Raw genomic sequence first — 18320 nt, forward strand, 5'->3', positions numbered from 1 at the left:
ACGACTGAGAACAACATTAATATAAATACTTGTGAATTTGAAGGAGGATTAAGAGGAAGGTCCCTCAAAGGTCATGTATTTTTTCGATGTGCACCCACTCAGATATATCTTTCAGGGTGAGAGTGTTACATGAATCTGGGCTGGAGTTTTGAGTTTAATTTTGAGTGTTGCTTTCCCTGTTTTAGCTCTGGATGTACCTATGAATCTGACTGTGACGGCTTCCACGGACAACACCATCACTCTGAATTGGGGCATAGTCCAGGGCCCCATTGACCACTACAAGGTCACCTACACATCAGCCTCCGGCGTCACTAATGAGGTAAAGAACACTGAAACGATAACCATGTATATGTCTGATTTGGACCTTGTTTAACTCATCTTCCCTGTTCTAGCTGACGGTGCCTAAAGACATCAACACCACCACTTTGAAGGACCTGGAGCCTGGGACTGAGTACACCATCACTGTAGCAGCAAGAAGAGGAAGACAGCAGAGCACTGCAGCTACCATAGACGCCTTCACAGGTAGGGAGCGTAGTCTAATTTCATATAGTGAAGGACTAACTTTAAAGTGTTTAATGAAGATCAGCAGAGACGTGCATACAGATAACATAATGATGAGATCATTTCCTCGACAAACAGTCTCCCTTTGTCTTTTCCATTGCAACAGCTTCAACTAAACGTTCCTAAACAGCACTCATTTAATCCGTTCAGGCTTCATAAGGAGCTCAAATAAATTCACTCACGAGCGTCTCTGCACAGACAAAGACATGAAAGATCAGCCCATTACTACGGAAAGCTGGAGAACACTTCTAAAGACGGTATAGGGTGTAATGAAGTTGAATGATGGATATAGTGAACTAAAGTGTGACATCAGGTGAGGGGAGTACCGCTTAAAGAAAATGGAGGACCGTGAAAGACTTCGAAGGAGCAATTAGCAGAGGCAAATTATTCCAGCCCGTTAATGAGCTTGTTACAAGCGCTCCTAATTGCACCTCTCTTTTGCATCTCAATGTATTTGTGTTTCTGTTTCTTCTTACTCCGGTTCGTACCACATTCTCTCCCTTTGCCGTCACGCTCTGTGCTGTCTGCTCGCCCTGTTTTTCAGCTTGATGTTGCTCCTTTCTTTTCAATCACTTCGTTTTCCTCTAAACTCACATCCATCCGCCCAACTATACGTCGGACCGCCTGTCAGGCTACTCCACTCTGGTAGTTCTTTGTTTTTTTTTTCTTTTTCCGAAAGCTTGACGTGAGTTTCAGTTGCACAAAGGCCGGTTTCAGAGATGATGGACATGCAATCACCTGCCATCATTCCTTTCTTTACCAGTGTCATTATCATCATCTCTTTTTCTTTATTGCTGCGGCCATCGTTGTTGTCACCGCCGCAGCGTCATAATCATGTCATCCTACTTCTAATCTTTTTGTTATCTCGCACTCCTTTGGTAACACCACTTTAACTGTCTGGGGAGACGTGAAGGAATGATACGATGACAGATCAAGAGAATCAGAGGACAAACCATAAATTACCTGTCATCTTCTCATCCACTATTCACTTATTGGAGACATCTGTCCGCCTTCACTCAGGTATACTCAGGTGATGCGTTCATTTGCATGTTTCCAGCATTTATGCGTTCAGAGTTTTCTAATACACGATCTGCACATCAGTAAGAGTAACCATAGAGATAAAACATGGACTTATCTTCTGGGTCCAAAAAATGAAGCTAATGCGGACCTGCACTTTGTCTGAAGGCCACCAGATGGCGATAGCTGCAGTAGCTATGTATATTGGAAACCAGCTTTCTCTTTTGACCTCTGTAAATGCTTGCAAACACTGATGAGTTTATGCGCTCAGTCACTTTTAGGACATATTTATTTATGACTATTTCAAAAAATCTTCTCATACTGCGTTTCAAAACAGAGGATTATCTGTGGTATGAAACGGCTTACGAGTCAATCACAAGTCAATAGCCAATGAGTGAGCAGTTTCACAGTCAGAACCGCCTCTCTTTGTCACGTGAGTTTTTAAAAATGACCATCTCGAGACTTTTAAACAGGACAACCCACTGGGCACGTCGCGGTAGCTATGTTCATATTTATGAAGTGTAGAAGTGTAGTGAATTATGACAGATTATTAAGTGATTTATTTTGTCACACTGGGATGTGATTCTTAATATAGTCCAACCTCCGAAGATGTTAAACCCCATATTTTTGCGTTTAATAGCATCTTTATATTCTAACCTTTTAACCAAAGTCCTTTCAGACTCAGAGTGTAGCCTGTTTCCACAGACTGCTTGTCGCAAGATCCTCCATCCTCAGCTAGAGATAATATTAACTTTTCTTTTATTAACTATGAAGTTGAAGTTTTTTCCCAATCCATGACAAGGGTTTCTCTTTAAGGAAACATAATTTTCTCTATAAAAAAGTTCCATTAATATCTACAAATGTGAGTCACATTGTCATCTCACATCACCCACATTGCCTCTATGTGGTCTTACTTGCTGTTAAACCATTAACTAGCTTATCACTGTCATCTTGATCAAAGACGGCACTTTCATCACGTCTGTGGAATTTTGCTTCACACAGACTCTCGACCCCTTTTGCATTTTTTTCATATTTAATCAATGCGTAGCCACAATCTTCTCTTTTTAAAGCTGCTCTGGAGACACGTTTGGATCTTTTTCGTACCCCGTCTCTCCACCACTGTTGAGATCATGAACGCACACAGGCACTGGTATCGTGAGGTCTATGTGATACAGAATTTCTGCTGACTGCACATGGCAGTAATGCATACTGACAACTTGTGAAGAATAATAAAAGGCAGCAGCTCACCAAGAAGAATACAGATGCAGGCCAGTGTAAACAATGCAGGTTTCATATGATGATTGATTGCAAAGAAAACTCCGCAGGATGCCTGTAATCCTGGCAGTTCAGGAAAGTCAGTGTTGCCACATTTCCCCTGCTTATACATCCACGCATGGCTAATTAAATTCAAGTCCTCTTGCATTTGTTGCTGTGTCAGCTGGTACACTACTTCATATTCATTACATCATCTCCCGTCCAGGTCATACATTTTGACAACAGCATCTGCTACTATCATCCTTTTTCCATTTTCTTATTATGAACAGTCCCATCACATCTTCATCCTAACGGCGGGTAATCTCATTAGTTTCCCTTTTTATGACCAATTAATTCATTACTGCCACATGATTGTGGTTTTCTTTGACTCTCACCTTCCCCATCAAGATTACACCCAAGGCTAATTTTCTCAACTGTATTATAAACGGTCTGTTACATCATCGAGGACGGCTTTCATCCATCACTTAACGGCTTGTCTGTCATCTCTATAATGACAGCAACTGCCTGTTTTTTTTTTTCCCATTAACATTTCGTGCTCATAGCAGGATTTTTGCCTGTCCTTGAAAGCTCCTCGGTGACCTCTAAACCCCCTCGTTCCTCCAGGAATCAGACCTGTAACCCACCTCTACTTATCAGAGGTGACTTCAGACTCTGTGTCAGTGGCGTGGAGCGCCCCAGCACCGCCCGCTGAACTCTTCATTCTGAGCTACAGCTCTGCCGACGGGACCGACACCTCTAAGGTGACACTGCATGGCTCCAAGACGAGGTCACTGATCCAGGGGCTGCTGCCGTCCACTCATTACACCGTCAGTCTAATCACAATACAGGGGGACGTTGCTTCAGAGCCCATTACAGCTTCACTTACTACAGGTGAGCTGCTTGAATGATGGAAAAAAAAGTTTGTAAGTGATGAAAATAGAGAAACATCAGCAGCAAAATAAAGGTTTGTGACTTTGTGGGGGTCCTGTCCAAGTAGATATGCACACTTAGGGTCATAGTAATTTTGTTTGTCTATGTGTGGCAAGAGTACATGCATTTTTCTGCAACTCCGACCCAATGATTGTGAATTTTTTTTAAATGTAAATAGAATCCAATCATTTGCAAAACCCATAAAGTTATATTAGAAAACACATGAAATGTTTTAACTGAGACATCCAGCAAAAAGATGCTATTTCTATGACAAAGATGACCCAGAGGCGTTGAATCCTATATCAGACCCAAGAGTCCAGCAGCCAGTCTTCTCAACTCCCAGTCGTTTGTTGACTGTTGTGAAAAAATAGTTGATGTTACACAGCACATTGTCTCACTTAAAACATTTAATATGTTTTTTATGTTCTGTGAATAAAATATGGCTTTGTGAGATTTACAAATCATTGTATTATGTTGTTATGTTGTTATTTACGCACCATCCCAGTTCATTGGAAAGTGAAGAAAAAAGATGATCATCACAACTTCTTGAAGCTCAAAGTATTATTTTTAACACTACAAAACCCCAAGGATCCTAAATATTCTGAGTCTAGTATTATTCAAGACAATCTCACACCCCAGAAGCTCTAAATTAGCAATGCTTTGTATTTGTGCATGTAAAATGACATCAAGTTCCCAGCATTTATTTATTTGTTTTAGCTTGATCTACTTAACAATTAAGAAAGATTCCAACTCTAATCACCTTAATCATATTTATGAATGAGGGATACAATGTAAAAAACAGAGATGGGGAACAGGAAAGAAAGGATTTTGGGGGAGCAAAATATTGAATTAACATGTATGAGGTAGCGTGTAAAAGGAAAGAGAAAGAAAATTAGTTTAAGAAATGGAAATACAAAGTGATTTTAAATTAAATATGTATTTGCAGAAATGCTTTTTTTAGGCTTTCATTTGCGCAGCACCACAGCAGAATGACTTTTGTAATTAGAAACTGCCTTGGAGGCTTTTTAATTTTTTTCATTTTTCTCCTTTTTTTCTGTTCAGATGTAGATGTAGAGATGCAGTGCCAAAAATAAAGGTTTTGCTCCTCAGTGCTATCAGATGGTTGAGGTTTGCACAGTTGAAGCTAACCTCAAAAACCCAGATGTAACGTTGGATTATATTTGAGAAAAAACAAGTGGCTAACAAGTGTCAGCCTAATGGAGTGAAGGCCATGCAGTAACAAAAAGGAGCAGTCTGCTTGTTTTGTTTTTCCTGTGTATTCACCCATTTAAGTATATTCTTGTCTTTTTTTCTTACATCTTAATTACGGTTTCTCTATCACTTCTCTCCATGTCTTATTAACCTATTTTACCTTCAGCGACGCCACCGTGACCCCTCGTTAATTAGTACAGTATTTCTGTGTCATTTTTCTGCAGACTTTCTAAATTCCAGTTTAATTGGCAGATTATGAAAAGAAGCTCTCCCTCTCCCATTTGATTGCGACTGTGCTATTTACATCTCAGAGAGAAGAGAGATAAATGAATGAGAAGAGGGTCAGTATTATAACCTGCCGGAGAGTTTGACAATGAGCTGGAAGAAAGAGGATCGCTCTCTTTCTTTGTAGCGAGGGGGACAAAAGGAAGAGGATGAGACAAAAAAATAATGGAGGGCTGGAGACAAATGGAGAAAATAGGAGAGCCAGCAGTAAACAATAGAGATGTTAACTTAGCATCGGTGGCAGAAACACCTGCACATGCCAGTTTCAAACACCCCCTTGGCAGCTTGGAGCCTCCGCTTTCTCGCTTTACATTCACGCACACACAAGAGGCAGATTTTCAGGGGGTGAGATTGGATGGGATGGGACAGATGTACACTATTTCTTGCACCGGTCTTTACGCTGTGATCATTTTAGCGCCCTGCTTTGATCTCACGTGTTTGAACGTGAGCATTGATGGGGGGCTGCTTGCTGCCTTGAATCACTTGCTACACTTGAACTGTGCTGCATTAAGATTTAACCACAGTTTTACTTTATGGTCCAGCTCCGCTTTGGCTGACATAATGCAAAAGTGACTAGCTGTATATCTCTGCCTGCGCCCCCCCCCCCCAGGAACCTTTATAAGAGAATAAATTTTTACAGCCATTATTCTTTCTTTGGCTCTACATTTGCCAAAGCAAACGTAATTAGTAAAACATGCACGACTTGAATAAATGCAACTGTATTCCATGCGAGCAGACTTTAAATTAGTCCTCTTCCAAGAATTTGAAATCTCCTGCTTTCTGCGTGGGAATAATAGCCATAATTCTTCTCAAATCAGGGAAGAGAGAGTGTAGCAGTCGTCTATAAGTGCTCTTACCCATCGCCCACAACAGGAGATGGAAGCGATCTCTTAATCTTGATCTTTGTTTTTTTTTTGTTCCATTCTCGTACGTTCTTATTTTTTTTTCTTCACTGTCTAAATATCTTTCTTTTTTCCCCTAGGATCTGTCAGGGCTTTAATTGTTTGCTCAAATTGTCTTCACCGTAACCTTTTCCGTGGCAGCTCAGTGGTCTGAGGAGACATATAAAACAGAATTTTGTCAGGGGAGGGGTCTCCTCTGTGTAAACCCTGCTCAGCCTCAACATTAACGGTTGTGTTTTTTTTAGCTTGATGCTGCTCAGTTTCTTCTCGCTAATCTTTTGATGGTGTTTTGTTCGTAATAAAAATGTGCATTAAAAATTCACACAGTCTCGCAGACCCAAGGACAGCTCTGTTTCTATGTAAATTTAATGAAGAGGACATTAAATGTGGACAAAATGAGGGTTACTGAACTACTCGGGCCTTCAAGGGCAGTCTTTCTTATAGATTTTCATGAAAATGACTGAATTAGCTTTGTACATAACATAACATGCTCCTATTATATGCTGGGGCTCATCCTTTTTTTTTTATACCATTTGAACCGCATGACAGTGTTTTCTTTCTCATCGCACTTTTAGGCATGGACCCACCAAAAGAGATGATGGTGTCGGACGTCACCGAGGACGCCGTGACGATCTCTTGGATCAAACCGCTGGCTCCGTTTGAATACTATAAGCTGTCCTACCAGTCGGCCAGAGGTAGCGTGCACATAACTGCAAACCGTGATGTTATTCTTAAGTGCATTTGAATAACACGCTATTTATTATATTAGCATACACAGAGCACACTGCTGTTCCTTGTTACAGTTAAATGAGCATGGCATTTGCTGTAGGAGGCTCCCTCTGATGTAAGATACATTTTGTAGCAGAGCGCCGTGCCACACACCTAATTAATTATAACATTTTATCAGTGAAAGGTAATTGAAATTTTAATTAAAATTCCATATTTATTAAGTATTTTCCCTGTGATGCAAAAAAAAATAAAGGAACAGCAGCTGGCTACGCTGCGTACCCTGTACGTGAAGAAGGAGATCAGTGTGACAGTTCTGGTGTTCAGGTGCTGGCCTCTCTCTCGTGTCCCCTGCAGGTCGAGTAGACAGCGTGATGATTGACAGCGATGTTACAAACTACACCCTGTCCAGTCTGTTTCCTGCCACAGAATATGAGATCAGTCTCAAAGCTGTCAGCGGGAGTCAGGAGAGCAGTGTTGTCAGCACTTCCGTCTTCACAGGTAGGAGCTAACCACAGAACCATTAGGTCCATATTGTTGTGGGGGCCCTTCGAGACCGGGTTTACTCATGCAGGAAGAACGTTGAGGAGACTCCGATGTCTTACACAGAAACAGTTAGTGCAGGAAACTCAGCCAAGGAGAACAGAGTGTGGTAGCTCAGGTGGACACATGTAAAGGTATTCAAGTGTGCTGAGCTGTTCTCCACATAGTGCCCTCTCTTTATATAAAACCTTATTGCATTGCGTGTTTGTTCCAGGTCTTAAATAGCTGTAAGGTATTTCTAAGACACCTAAAAAAGAGCTGCTGTCTACTATAGTTCTGCTATAATGTCTCAAGTAAGGCAACACTGTGAATGACTGGTAAGTGAGCAACCCCACCTCAGAGTGACACGACCTAAATTTCCCTCTGCAGAAAAATAAATGAATAAAAAGCTTCCACATTTTCGCAATAGTGAAAGACATACCTAACCATCGATTGTTATTCATATACACAATTGTTTTTCTCTTGTCAGGTTTTATGCATGTACTGTAGTTAGGTGCCTGTGCAAAGGATGATGTTACTAACCTTTAATGTTCTGGTAAGCCCATTGTTTCTCCAGCTAGCAGCAGCGTCCATCGCCAGGCAGATAGCCATACAGTCTTTATCCCGTCTCCTATGAAGATATGTTGGCTAACAGCAAACACACTGAGTATAGTGAGTTAAGTACAAAAGCAAAGCAAACTGAGCAGTAATGGACTGAAACAGGTTAAATTAAAGGTAGGCCACTAATGACCATGCTTATACTCAATTTATCAACACCAGAGTTATCATAGTTTTGTATTTTCTAATTATTATTATTTTCTCTTTTTTAATTGAGACTTTTCTTCTTAACTTCAGACAGTTTCCAGAGTGGATTTTATAATTTCAGTTTAGTTTTTATTGTTTGATTAAATTATTATTGTGTAGAGGGCATAATGGATTTTTATTATAATAAACTTTTCGAATCTTTAGTATTCGATTAACTATAATATTCTGATCTAGACATTGTTGTCCTTAATTAATATTAAGAGAAACAATCACAGCTGTGTTTCTGAAATCGAATTGTTTACTTTTTCTTCTCCTAAAAAAGGAAACAGTAAATTAAAAAATGAGTCAATCAAAGTCAGATAATCTGTAAAATAGTTTACGTTTAATTTTCTGAAGATCACCTCACAGGTTAGTGGTATTTTGTTCTCCTCTGAGGTCGTAAAATCACAGTGCTGACAGTTCTCGAATAAAGTAAGTCTTGCTGTGAGAGGGCAGCAGAAGGACAAATGTTTGCCATGTAAAATAAATGAAGAGTTCCTCCCCTGCTAGACTTTCGGGTCAATTGCTCTGTCCACAGCTATAACAGCTGTGTTAAAAACGAGCAGCAGACTAAAATGCACACACAAGTATGCACACAATCCAAGGGTGAAGCTCATGTTGTAGACGGTGCAGTCTCTGCCGCTGCAACAGATGAAAGCGTCCACTCCGTGACCCAGTAATTGGTAACCTGCTCCCAGCTCCATCTCACTGTCTTCTATCTCTCTGGCTGCTCTCCTGCCTCCTATCTCTATCCTTTGACTCGCTTCAGTCTTTTAGCACTGTGATGTCTCTCTCTGTCTCGCCCATTCTGCCTCGATTTCCTCCTCTCCTCCTTCCTCCGTCTTCTCTGCCCTACCTCCCTCCTTTGTTGTGTCTTCAGAATTTAATGAAATCAAAGGTCTTGTGTTTTCATGCTTTCAAAATTAGCACCAAATCATAAGTTAGGTAAAAATAAAACCTCGCCGTTGCACACACGTGTGACAATGAGATACCATTCTTCTCTGAAGAATTCCGCTAACCTGAGATTAACACACTCTCCCAGTGCTGTATTCAAAATGCTCGGTGTACGTGCAAGAGAGGGGAAAGGGAAAGCTGAGGAGAGCGCAGAATTGGAGCGGGAACAGGCGAGTAGAAGATGTGTTTGCATACCAATGAGACCTGATTCACCTGGAGCGGCAAGGTTCAAGAATCCAGTAAGAAAAAAGAAGCTGAAAGAGACCCTTTCCCTTGTTTTCTCTTTCTCCCCCCTGCCTCGCTTCCTGCCTCCTCCTGTTCTTTATTATCAGCGCCTTCTTCCAACAATCCCAGCGTGGGTACAATGAGCAGAGACGGAGGGGCTGTAATAGCCTGAAAAGAACATAACTACAAAGTCAAGCTTGTTAGAAATGGTAAACAACATTTTCCTCACATCCAAGAATGCTCAACCAGGGACACTTTTACACTGCTTTCAACAACAATACATAAACAAGGGATTTGAAAGCGTAATCCAACACTGCCTGGTCAAGTATGTAATAACTTGGGTAACGCTGCAATTTCGACTTACTTCACATCCGTAATCAATTACTGTGCGAAGGGCTGAGAAAGCGGGGAGCCATATTTCATTTTGCAAGCGCAGCAGGTACTGCTAATCTAAGATGAATTTGGCGGGGGTGACACTAAATGGACTGTGTGAAGGCCTGTTTAAGGGCTAATGACGGTGCTCATTAGCAAAGTGTCAGGACCCCCAGTAAAGTATTACTCTTCCCAAAACTGAAGTTTGTGGAAAGAACATTAACATCCTCCCTGCCAGCTGCGTTAAGAGAAAACAGAGGAGGGGAATGCACTTGCTTTGTTAATTGAAACATGCTTAAAATAGTCCACACAATACCAAATAACACTTAATGAACATCAGAGATAACACATAAATTGACAGAAAAACAAAAGGCATAATGCCAGGCATGCAGAGGAAATGGTAAATACAAAAATGGAAAAAATTTGACTAAAAAGGGTAATGAAAATAAAGGAAAGGAGAAGAGAAAATAGGTTTTTATTCTTTTTTTTCATCACTAGTGGATTAGGATCACTAAAAAAAGAAATGGCACAGAAATAGTTAACAGTCGGTGACTGTTACATGTTTGCTAAGAAACAGTTCTCGAGTAGGGATTGCAATAATGTGCAGCTCCACAAAACAGAGAACTCACTTTATCAGCAGGACAGTTACCGCTATGCTAATGTTATGATAATTATTATTTTCTGTGAATTTACATAATGATCCTTATCTTAAAGACTCCTTTAGGTTCAGCTACTAAGTGCCACAAAACCAGTAATTAATCTTTACTTAATGATTGGGCGTAATGACTGGTCTCACATTTTAAATGACTGTATGAGTGAGCATTTTACCTACACTTGAAACACACTCAACATCCAACATCATCAGTCAACCGGTATCCCTGCGGCTCTAAAACGCCACAGATTATATGCAGCCAAAACACTGTTTATGTGTCTAAATATTTGTGCGCCTCATGAGTATTAACGCGACACCAGGAGCACGCATATACACGTTCAGCGTAGCTCCGAGGTTAATGTGTAGAGCATGCGGCTTTCTTTTGCTTTGCCACAATAATGAGAGGGTGTACAGAGATTTACTGGAGTTTTGTGTCTTACTGGCTTTAATGGCCACAGTCTCAATACAACGCAGGCTGACCTCGTGACCAAGCGGCACAGCTGGAGTGTTTCTGAAATATCCTACGTTGTGAATTACACACTAATAATGAGCTGAGAGCATATTTTCTGCATGTAACAGCAAGCCGAGCGCCCTAAATAAAACATATAACGACGACTTAGAACATCAAACCTCAATCATCTCCTCACCAGGACTGCTGCAGGTCTATCAGGTATTGCTGTGTTTGTGTTGTTTGTGTTGTGCCATAATTAAGATCTGAAAAATATGGTAACAAGAGAAGAAGAAATGGTTTCAAGCAACTGGTTTGCTGTGTGAAACTCTATATTTTTCACCCTAAATCATAGTAGTTTTGTTGCCTAAATCTAACCAAACAGTGGAAAAGAAATAAGCAGGTAAAAAGTAAAAAATATTGGGAGAAAAATAAGTCTAAAAATAATATGTTGCCTTTCTTATCTCTTAGATTGGCATGGATATCAACTGTCTGCTTATCCAGATATCATGGATGCAAAGAAAGTTCTGAAAAATATCCACTGTTCCCAAGGCTAAGTCAGAAGATGAGCCAATAAATCATCGTAGTACGACACATACTGTACATAATAAATACAAAGTTGTGATCAAATCATTTTCTGCAATCATATAATGGCCTGCATTTATATTCCCACTGGGCCTTGACTTCCAGATCTGAGTGAAAGTATATAGATAGCCTGAGCCTGTAATTCACCCATGCAATCAGTAGATGCAGTATGATGATTGAATTATCGCAGCTCTTGATGAAGGAGGATGACCTGTTTATTTTTTTCTATTTTGGCCATCTCTACTCTATCTCCATTGCCAATCTAATTGACTTGGCAAGGCTCCATTAAATTCACTTAAACCTTTTTGCAATTAAAGTAATGATTTTAATCAGGTTCGTCCATCTATCGCAGTGTTAAGAAAGAGCACAATTCTTTTTTTTTTATTATTCTGATGAGGGCAGGGCAACATTAATTACCTCATCTGGGCAGAGATTGGGATCACTCGCAGTGTTCTGTGTTCTCCTGCCACGCTCTCTGCTGTGCCAAAATAACATGCCTGAGGAGAAATTGGGGTTGAAGCACTGAGGTTAAAGGTATAATTAAATTCAAACTCAATTTTGGCATGTCCAGCAGTCTGAGAACAAAATTAGGGAGAGGGTGTGAAACAGGAGGCCTAAGAGAATATGAAACTTTCGCATCACGGTGAAGTCACCATTAATCAGCATTCTTGCAAAGTTTTTTTGTCTCTGCAATTCATATGAATATATATCTCGTTGTTGTCAGTCTAATTAATAATTTAGGTGTGTCTCCAATTGAATTTCACACAGTGTTCATCAAATCAAAATACAATCAAAATACAAAGCTCTCTGCATATGAAGGGAAATATGATGCAGCTTGTTAATTTGTGAACAATTCAGTGATAAGTTATTTTCCATTAAAAGCGGTGATTGACAGAGTCAATTTCCCTTTTTCTTTTATTTGCTCTGAGCATACTGGGCGAGAAATCCAGTGACAGCCAGCAGCTAAGAGATACATGATTTTACATGAACTTTGTTATGTGATACAAAAAGTAGTGTAGCAGTCTCCTGGTTTAACTATGCACAGTAATATAAAAAAGATCCTTAATTTCTCACATTTTACTAGGAAATCGGGAGTTTATGGAAACATATTAGCCAAGCTTTTTTTCCCACTTCTTTAAATAGACTTCAGGAATAGTTCTCCAGGCTTTTTGAAGGACATTGAAAACTCCTCTTTGAACATTGGCTGCCTTTTATTCTATTCTCTGTCAATCCGCGATGGATTTTGTTCCATACACGTTTGACAACAAGGTATAAACAAGGTACTTTTACTGCATTGGCCTTGTGTTTGGGATCATTGTCATTCAGAAAAATGAAATTAATGCCAATCAGATGCTTTTAGGATGGTACTGCATGGTAGATCAAAATCTGATTATGCTTTTCTGCGTTTATAATTACATCAATTTTGATAAGATCCAACACCACTTGCTAAAATGCAGACCCAAACAATGACAGAGACTCCACAGATGACTGTAGATACTCACTGATGTACATCTATCCCGACCTTTTTTATACATATTGATGATGACTTTTGATGATGACAAAAATTTGGATTCATTGCTCCATAAGACCTTTTCTATTCTGGCATTCCTCAGCCTTTTCCCCCACATTTCCCGTAAGAATGGCTTAAGTGAAGACTCATTTGAAGTGTAGATTAAGCAGCTGATAGGCTAGATACATCTCTCAAGTCCAGGGTCAGATTTTTGCTGGATTTCTTTCTTATTTCTTGAGGACATGACTTTCAAATACTCCTGATTGGCTGTAGATCTTTTTGGGGGACATGTCACTTCTTTTGTCATCCTCTTGTCCACTTCTGATTTTTTTTGGAACAAATTATGTATTTTTACAACAGGTTTCTAGACACAAAAAGGCCAATTTAAAATTTTAAAAGGGTTCTTTGGTAAGTTCTCTGTTATGTGTTATGCTCTCTGTTTCTCTCGCCTCTTGACTTGGGTGCCTATTTTTTCCTCAAATGATTTATAGGTCACTGTTAAGCAAGCTGACAAAAAATTGTATAGATTTGCACACGCTACAAACAAACAAGATCATTTCGACAATGTATAGCAAACATGTTGTGTTTGTCTGCAATGAGCGGACCGCTGTCATTCTTGGTTGTGATCCACAGCTGTCAATTTATCTGTGTAGCACTGACACAGTATCTCATAAATGATGGGGAAGATGTTCAAAGAGCCTGATATTATCTTTTGTTTAACTGTTGTGTTCATTCTTGTCTTGTATTGCAAACATAGCGATGGATATGCCGTCGGAGTTGACGGCCCTCAACATCACCCCTCAAGGAGCCCTGCTGAGGTGGAATCCACCCGTGTCCAATGTTGACAACTACGTGGTGACTCTCACACACAACCAGGGTGAGTGTGCATTCATTTGCTTGATTTGATGTTGGAAAGTCAGTGAAAGGACACCAATTAGATAACATCATTAACAACCATTAAACTGTAGCACGACACTGTGACTACTTCACATTAAAACACATGAAAACATTAGCTTATACTTCCTTACGTTGACAAAATTACTGTAGTGCCCATCTACAGTTGGCTCTAACTTTAGACCATAAATACCATACACACACACACACACATATATATATATATATATATATATATATATATATATATATATATATACATACATATAGTAGTACTGTAGTAGTGGCAGCATACAGTGCAATGAGAGTCATCGGTTGCATGTGAAGATGTGACAGGTACCATCACAGTTTTCCCATTAAGAAGTGAGATCAGTGCAATGAGTCCTTTGAGGCAATATAGATCCATTTGTCTTGCTTTCAGAACAGTTCATTATGCTTGGTTAGTATTTAGTATTTAGTATTTATTTATTTATTGTCATTGTCAAGAACAATGAAATTGCGTTTGGGGCTTCCATACAACCCAAAAAAAAGAAGAAAATAATAAATACCCCTTAAAACCCAAGTGTACATATTTAACCCAGTGTGACTCCAATGCAATAAGACAATCCTTAGCAATAATGTTCGTAGAAATTCAGACAAAGACCTGAGAAACATGACAAAATACAACAATGCAACCCATTCAATATTACTGCTTAGCCTTGGCAAAAACAATGCAGTTACTAGGCGGCATGCATTTCTGATGCAGCCCATGTCTTCAGCATCTGACAGCCATATCCAGACAGGTAAAAGATAGCCATATTGCTTGGCCCCTCAGAGCCAGTCTATAATGTGCTCCCTGAACCAAGTGGATGACTGCCAAGCAGCAGTAGGTACAGATATGGCTTAAAGACACTTGACATGCACACAACTAGAGCGCTGATATGTGTAGGTATAAAAGGTTTCCAAGAAATTGGATATTGTTTTACTAATAGGTCAATACAACACTCAACCAGTGTTATCTCATGCTGTTGTTATTTTTATAAACTGGCTGGGGAAAATGTAATGGGAAGCATCTTTCTCATTTGCACATGACCCCACGCAGTATGCCACGCCTGGAGTTATCCAGAGAAATTTGTATTACTCAGCTGTCAGAGTCTGAGTGTAAATTACACTCTGACTGACTGGATTGCAGCCAGATCATCACAGATACGGAGACAGCATCTATATGCTGGACACATATTTGGAAACCAGCCCCAGCCAAGGTTTAGAGAAGTGCAATGTAAGTTGTGGACAAATTCCCTTGAGTGTTAATGTACTAAACCAGGGTCAATAGTTAAATATTTCATTGTGCATTGTCCTGCATGACAAAATAGTTTTTATTGATGGAAACACCCACATAAAATAAAATCCAAGCCATCGTGGTATCAGAGATTAATGGTATCACATGGACTACGAATAATATATACCTGTCTACTGTAATGTTTTAGATTAATTAAAATGCATCAGTGCTCTTGTGATGTTTCTGTATATAAAAGGATGAAGGAGAAACTGAAAAAGGTTCAAAATATCCAGAACTGCATCTATAAGATGCTTCAGAACATCGTGTAGATGACCTTCCATCATTGCCACCTTAATTTAACACTCCACAACCACAAATACTGCCAGTGAGCCTCTGAATGTGGCATTGTTTTTGTATTATTATCTTTCTTAGCCTGAGCACAGTGTCTTACATGGTTTCATAATATTAAAGTAAATAAGAGCTCTCTTAATACTGAATGTGTAATGTGTAAATCACTGCACCATGGAGCCACACAGTTAGGAACAGAAAAATATAAAGTGCAATAAAAATTAAAATGAAATATTTCCAAGTTAACATATTACTATGTACAATGTAGAAGAGAAAATAGTCCAGGTGTCACAAGGCGGAGTTATAAACTTTGATGTTTCCTGTGTTGGGAAACATTTTCAGAGATACACACTGCAATCTTTTTAGGATGGTTTAAATGTAGTAAACATTCATGTGTTTTCTGTGTTCTGTTTTTCATTTTCTAGTAACAGCTGATACTTTCCTCGTGGAAGGCAACAAGCAGGAACTGCAGCTGTCCAACCTCAAGCCAAGCACCACCTACTCTGTAGCCCTCTACGCCACCAAAGGACCACTTACAAGTGGCACCGTCATCACCAACCTCCAAACCCGTATGTATCCGTTTGATTCGGCTAGTACAGTGGGCAGCTGACTCAGCAGCTAGCACTGCCGTCTTCTTGCAGGCCTGAGTTTAGCCTACTGGGTCTGTGCAGGTGTCCTGGGCACATACAGTTTTATTTATAGCAAAAACTATCGTTATGTTAATTGTTAATTTTTCTGATACTTTTTTAATGACCAAGGGCAGCTGCTGCACTACCCTTGAAAAGTTGCAATGGATCATTCACCCCTCAAAGGGGATTAATAGAATTCAAAATAATCAGCTGTGCTATTTCTTACAAAAAATATATATAATTAATTATAATTAACAGAGAAAACTGCTAGTGCATATCAATTTAATAATAATAATAATGGATACTTTATTGATCCCCATGGGGAAATTACTTGTTTTTCTCTGCATTTGACCCATTCACTCAGTGAAGCAGTGGGAAGCCCACTAAGCAGGCGCCCGGGGAGCAGTGTGTAGGGACGGTACCTTGCTCAGGGGTACCTCAGGGTAGCCGTTAAGTGGATTCGAACCGCCGACCTTCCGATCATGGGGCAACCACTTTACCTACTGAGCTATCCCTGCCCCATAATAAGTGTGCAAAATGGCAAAAACAAAATACTCATGCCACTGTTTTTCCTATTAATTGGTAACTAGATGGCAAGAAGGTGGGTCTTATATAATTCAGGCCTGTCACAGACTGACGCCTTAATGATACAAGAAGCAGTTATGTTATGTTATGTCGAACCTATAAAGGATAAAGAATACAGTGTCAGTTGGTTTAATTTCTGTCTGCATTAATATAGTTACACAGTAATGTGATTACTATTATTGGCACCTGCTGTATGAAACTATAGGAAAATATGACAATCAATATCAAGTAAAAAAAAAAATATATATATATATGTATAATAAGAAAAAAACGACAACTGCATAACGAATGTTCCCTGAGGGATAGAGACAAGGTATACCACATCAGTATGTGCATTGGATCCTTGCGAGACCTGAAAAATTAACTTCAACGTGCCTGTCAAGGCCAATGAGAGTGTTGCTGGCACAAGAGGCTTCGCCCTCCCTAAGGGGTATTAAAGATGCTGCACAGTCTCATCTCCTCAATCTACACTGCACTTCACAGGCTCTTTAGGCAGTAAGGAGCTGACCTGTGTTATATCTAGTTTCCTTCCCTCATTGGTTATATGCATAACACCCAGCCCCCTTTCAGTTGCAACCAGTGATACCCAGGCAGATAGATTAGGATGACTTGGCCCTAAATCAGCAGCTGTAGCAACAACTTGTGTGAGTAAAGGAGGTGAACACATCCACAGTGGCCAAATCGTTTCTGTATCTGTTCTCCGTGCACCGCATTCTTTCTCTGGAAGGAGCTGAAATCCATTCAGTGGTTTAGAACTCTCAGTTTATGAGGCGCCTTTAGGGATAGCAGCTTATAGCACCATATTTAAATAGGCTGACAGAGAGAAAGAGAGAGTGGGGCAAAGGGCAGTTTATCCTAACACTGAATATATGTGAATATGGGGGTATTGTCACGGTCTACATCGTGGTGCAGAAATAAAAATTGCAGTGGGATTGAGGCTGTAAAAATGCCTCAGCTCTAACGGAGTGATATACTACCTTTCCTCGTCCTGCCAAACAAAATTCACATATTTGTTTTTGCACAGCCCTGCCCTGCATGTTCATGTTGAAAGGAACTTTGTCTCTCCAAAAGAAGCTGTGTGGTCAGGTAGTGTGGACTGCCTGACCACACTGGGATAACCATGCATTATTAATTACAGAGTCCAACTTCAACTCTGGAAAGAAACTTTCTAACTGGGAGGAAGATGGTATTTCTCTTGGTTTGAACCTCAGCGATTGTAAATCTATTATCAGCAGGACTGCGTGAGTGCTGGCTGGATGAGCCAATTCTCCCAAATCAATAGCTCATAGAGGTAGTTCAGGGGCCAGAAGCCCTCTGTCATGATGGGTGCCAACGATGCCTTGAGCCACAAGCAAGACTCCGAATGAGAGAGCACAATATTTTTATGCCGTTATCCAGTACACAAAAGGACTGCTTCGATGAAATTAGGACTTGCAATGAAAATAAGGTTCTTTCAAATCTAACCAGCTCCTTGTGCACGGTGACTCCAACCCCCTGACATGCAGTTAGCATTCTGAACTGAAAGTACTTATTTAGCATGGTTATCTCATGGCTCAGAGGGCTCTTTCAAAACAATGAAATAGTAGCTGTGGGTCTTTGGAGTGGGAACTATTGGAACCTTTTCTCCAGCAGAGTTTAGATTTCTTC

The 18320-nt window shown here is 40.0% G+C and overlaps 1 protein-coding gene across 5 annotated transcripts in view; it reads left to right on the forward strand.

Moving 5' to 3' along the window:
- tnr (tenascin R (restrictin, janusin)) overlaps nt 1–18320 on the forward strand; it is a 220427-nt gene that overhangs the window by 172569 nt on the left and 29538 nt on the right. For 4 of the 5 annotated variants that reach the window (XM_085256075.1, XM_085256079.1, XM_085256077.1 and 1 more), the window contains 7 exons: nt 186–319; nt 393–522; nt 3457–3723; nt 6737–6856; nt 7245–7388; nt 13717–13836; nt 15885–16028. In XM_085256075.1, the coding sequence (XP_085112201.1) occupies nt 186–319; nt 393–522; nt 3457–3723; nt 6737–6856; nt 7245–7388; nt 13717–13836; nt 15885–16028 (1059 nt within the window). The remainder of the gene's footprint in view (nt 1–185; nt 320–392; nt 523–3456; nt 3724–6736; nt 6857–7244; nt 7389–13716; nt 13837–15884; nt 16029–18320) is intronic. The other variant, XM_085256080.1, reaches the window with a different exon arrangement.

Source organism: Mchenga conophoros, linkage group LG18 (assembly GCF_057382185.1).
Source record: "Mchenga conophoros isolate Kocher_MC1m ecotype Shallow Benthic linkage group LG18, M_conophoros_male_GT1.1, whole genome shotgun sequence".
NCBI classification, from domain to species: domain Eukaryota; kingdom Metazoa; phylum Chordata; class Actinopteri; order Cichliformes; family Cichlidae; genus Mchenga; species Mchenga conophoros.